Raw genomic sequence first — 4288 nt, 5'->3', positions numbered from 1 at the left:
CCTCCTCGAGAAGAAAGGCAATAAGGGGAGAGATTCATCCAATCCGTTTTCCCAACAATTTCTCTCTCTCTCTCTCCATCTCTGTGGCATCTTCAGGCCCTCCAATCCTTCATCCAACCCTTTTGGTCATTCCCCAGGTTTTACTTTTAATATTCTATAATCTTCACATAATAATCCAATTGTGATATACCAAAGTCTGTGTCTTTGTATATACATGTATCTAGTTTTTGCCTAGTTGGGTTGGTTTGTGAGTGAAATCTGATTAATTTTAGAGGTTATGAGGCTGAAATTTGGGGGGTTATTGCTGAATTGCTGTGTATATTTTGTATATTTTTAATATCCTTTTTTCCCCGTTGTTTTCAGCTTTTTTACTTTCTGGGGTTGGATTTTTAATAGATTTTAAGCTGTGGATGTCGTTAATTTGGGGATTTAGGTTGATGGGTCTGATGGGTTATGCTTAGTTTTTGCTTCAAGGGATTGTTTTTTTATGGTTCTTTGACAACATAGTTAGGTTTGGTAAAGCATAATTAGGACTCAGTTTTTAGCAAAATTATGGGGTCCTTAACCAGATGTATAGGGTAGACTGAAATTTGAGTGGACTTGCAGAGGGAGGTTGGATTATATTTCTAAATCCTCTGTTGGAAAAGGATTTATTGGTGTAAATTAGCTCGATTTCGGGTTTGACTGTCGAAGTCAGCTGAAAATTCAAAGGTTTGTTGAATAAGGATAATCTGTGAAGTTAAACAAGTTTAGCTTGGTTGAGGTATTGTCACTGTGTTGATAATGGCTGAATCAGTCGCTTCGACATCTCTTCTTGGACATCGACCTCTGTACACGGGAGCCTTCTTGAAGAATTTCTCCAGCAAGAGGAGATTTTCAGATAACTGTCGATTTCCTCTAGCAGAAATTCTTGGTAGAAGGGTTGTTATGGCCCCTCATTTGCCTAGATTGAGAGTGGATCAGTCAAAGAATTCATCAATCAAGGCCCTTGCAATGGAACTAGCGAAGGAGACGTATTCATTCAAGGAGGATAAAATTCCCCAGAAGTGGAATTATCCTGCTGATACCAGTGTAGATCGAAAACCTGGGTTGTGGCCACCGGAGAATAGAGCAGATAACCCTTCACTACACAATCCCTTGCTTCGGCAAGAGCGGATGGGGAGTGGTTGGCTAGTTGCCATATTCGAGTGGGAAGGAGTTCTAATTGAAGACAATACTGATCTTGAGAAGCAAGCCTGGCTAGTTCTTTCTCAAGAAGAAGGAAAATCTCCTCCCCCGGCTTTCATGCTTAGAAGAATTGAAGGTATGAAGAATGAACAGGCAATGTCTGAGGTTCTCTGTTGGTCGAGAGACCCAGCACAGTTGAGAAGAATGGCTGCTCGAAAGGAAGACATTTACCAAGCTTTGCAGGGTGGAATATACCGATTCCGAGCTGGGTCAAGAGAGTTTGTGAATGTCTTGATGCATTACAAGATACCAATGGCACTGGTCTCTACACGCCCTCGAAAAACTCTTGAGGCTGCAATGGGATCCATTGGTATTGAAGAATATTTCAGTGTGATGGTAGCTGCAGAAGATGTTCAAAGGGGAAAACCTGATCCAGAAATGTTTGAGTACGCGGCACAACTTCTAAAGTTCATACCTGAGCGGTGCATTGTGTTTGGGAACTCAAATCAAACAGTTGAGGCTGCCCACGATGCCCGGATGAAGTGTGTGGCTGTTGCCAGTAAGCATCCTGTATATGAGCTTGCGGCTGCAGACTTGGTGGTTAGGCGCCTGGATGAGCTATCTGTTGTTGATTTGAAGAATCTTGCAGATATTGAGTCTGAATTCGGGTCTGGAGAGCCAGAGTTGGAAATGGAAGAAGAGGAGGATCCGTCTCCATCAACCAGTGTAGCATTCGATGACAATTTCTGGTAACCCTGTAAAATGTACATATGTTTATTTGTCATTTGATTATTGATGATGTAGTTTTATATCGACGATGCTGTGTATAAGAAAAAAAAGGAAAACAAGTGAAAGGGGAAAAAGATTTCAGGTAGTTTGCATTGGACTACCTTCCTTAATGTTATCATGTATCAATGTATGTATTTGCTGTACTATATATATATATATATATATATATGATTAGCACTTGTAATATGTATTTGGCAATGCTTCTGCAACAATTTGTTTTGCTTTTGTGATTGAAATTGTTTATCTTTTAGACAATTAGATTGTAATAGATGAATGGGAACTTGATTTGCATGTAGTTTTAAAAAAATCGAGCCTTTAGAGGAAAGTGTTAAAGAGTGTGAGGACATAAATCTTTTTCTCCCTCAATCTTTAGAAGGTACAAAGCTGCCTAGGATTGGATTTGATTGAACAACTCCCTATAATTCAAGCTTCCTTTCTATGTAGCTCATCTCATCTTCTATCTTCCAGTCGCGTGAGTTTATTTCATTCTTCCTTTAGTGTACCTTGAATATAACGAGTTATTCAATCAAATCTGAAAAACCAAACAAGCCCAAGGGGCCGTGCCTAAAAGCTAATCAATGGTGTCTTTATGAAAACTTTGCACCATTTCTTTGAAACAAGGAGAACTTTGTATGGAATGCATTTTTAGATGGGAACTTTAGCGAAAAGCTTCCGGTACTGTTCACTTTACCGAAAAACCACATTTTTACACTAAAAAATCAATCCTAGTACTATTCACTTTACCATTTATTTTGTCCTTATCGTTAAAACTCAAAGTTTTCAAGTCATTTTCATTAGTTTTCCTTTTTAAGATTTAGTTAAGAGACGAAAGTAGATACCTTCAAAGAAATGGAGTGGATCGTGGTGCAAATTGAATAGACTGGGCCAAACTTTGGGGACTATAATTTGGATGCCCGTGCTGGGATTTTTTTGGTAAACGCTTCTTTTTATTCCCAACCAGCCGAAACATATATACAAGCTAATTAAAGGCTCAAAGTAAACATATAAACAAACAAAAGATGGGCCAAAAACAAAATAAAACACAAAATGAGCCAATCAACAGATAGGCCCAAGACTAAAACTACACAACAGAATCTGGAAACTTCTACTGTATTCTCTGCCTCCACTGTTCCACATGATCCATCCAATTCTTCTTCCACCGTCGAGCATCACCTCATCGATTGCATCTTCCCACTCCAATCAGCTCCTCAAGCACAGTAAAACCAGAATAGCCGGCAACTAAACGAGAAAAGCCAACTATCAAAATTAAGCTCATGGAAACCCACAAGTGACGCTGCTCGTAAAGGCAGACAACATAGAGAATGTGGTGGTGTTGGAAACACACAAGCCGGTGTAAACACCAGAACTCTACACACGATCTCAACAGGATGCATGGCTAAGGGATGAGCCAGGAGAAGGGATATCCACAGGAGCAGAGGAACGATATAGATTGGTAAAGAGATTTAGGGGAAAAATAGTAGAAACCAGAAAAGAAGAGGAAGAAAGAAAGGAGGGAAAGGCAACCGTCTCCGGCCGGAGCTAGGGTTGTTGCCACCAAATTTTATCAAAATTAAAAGCCTCACACTAAAAGTGAGAAGAACTCTCAACACTGGGAGAAAGACTCACACTCGGAGAGAACGGTTTGAGCCCTTTGCTAATTTGAGTCAGGTACATAGTCGCTGGTGTTGGGATTTGGGATTTGAATGCCCCCAGTTTAGTGTTGTTACTCTAGGTTGAACATAAGATACTGGTACCACCTGAAATATTAGCTTTGTGCATAAATACCCCAAAAAAAGAGAGTACTTTTTGAGGTGATTTTCAATTGGCTCTCTCTCATATTGCATCTCAAGGTTTTGAAATTATATCAACTTATACCATTTTCATGTACTATAAGCAATATTTAAAATATTGGTCTCGATAGAAATATCGATATGCAAATTTATAAAAATAGACGGATATATCAAATATCAATATCGATATTGGTTACTTTTGATTGAAATGATGGAAATTAGTTCGATGAAATATAAGATTTTTTCCGATATTTGATAGATATGTCAAAAATATTGACAGATTTTAGCATAAACTTATGAGTTTTTCCCATATAAGATGAAGTTAGACTTTATCCCCTATTTTCATATCTTTCTCTGAATTTTTGTCGAAGAATTTTTAAACATTGACCACCTATAATTAGGTTTGATGACTGTTTTATCTTTTTCTATTTATTTAATGCGTTAAGAACAAGCGACAAATATTATGACAAATATTTTTAAACTTCTTATTAGCCATTAAATTTTATAACATCCAACGATCTTGATTAAGTAGTGTGATATAG

At 38.2% G+C, this 4288-nt stretch overlaps 1 protein-coding gene across 1 annotated transcript; it reads left to right on the top strand.

Moving 5' to 3' along the window:
- LOC126626507 (5-amino-6-(5-phospho-D-ribitylamino)uracil phosphatase, chloroplastic-like) lies at positions 1-2192 on the top strand. Its single transcript, XM_050295859.1, has one exon. It carries the CDS (start codon positions 784-786, stop codon positions 1918-1920), a length of 1137 nt encoding a protein of 378 aa, XP_050151816.1. The 5' UTR covers positions 1-783; the 3' UTR covers positions 1921-2192.
- The last annotated feature ends 2096 nt before the right edge of the window (positions 2193-4288 follow it).

Source organism: Malus sylvestris, chromosome 6 (assembly GCF_916048215.2).
Source record: "Malus sylvestris chromosome 6, drMalSylv7.2, whole genome shotgun sequence".
In the NCBI taxonomy this organism is placed as follows: domain Eukaryota; kingdom Viridiplantae; phylum Streptophyta; class Magnoliopsida; order Rosales; family Rosaceae; genus Malus; species Malus sylvestris.
Note: the sequence above shows the minus strand (reverse complement) of the source record. Positions and strands in the feature narration are given on the sequence as shown.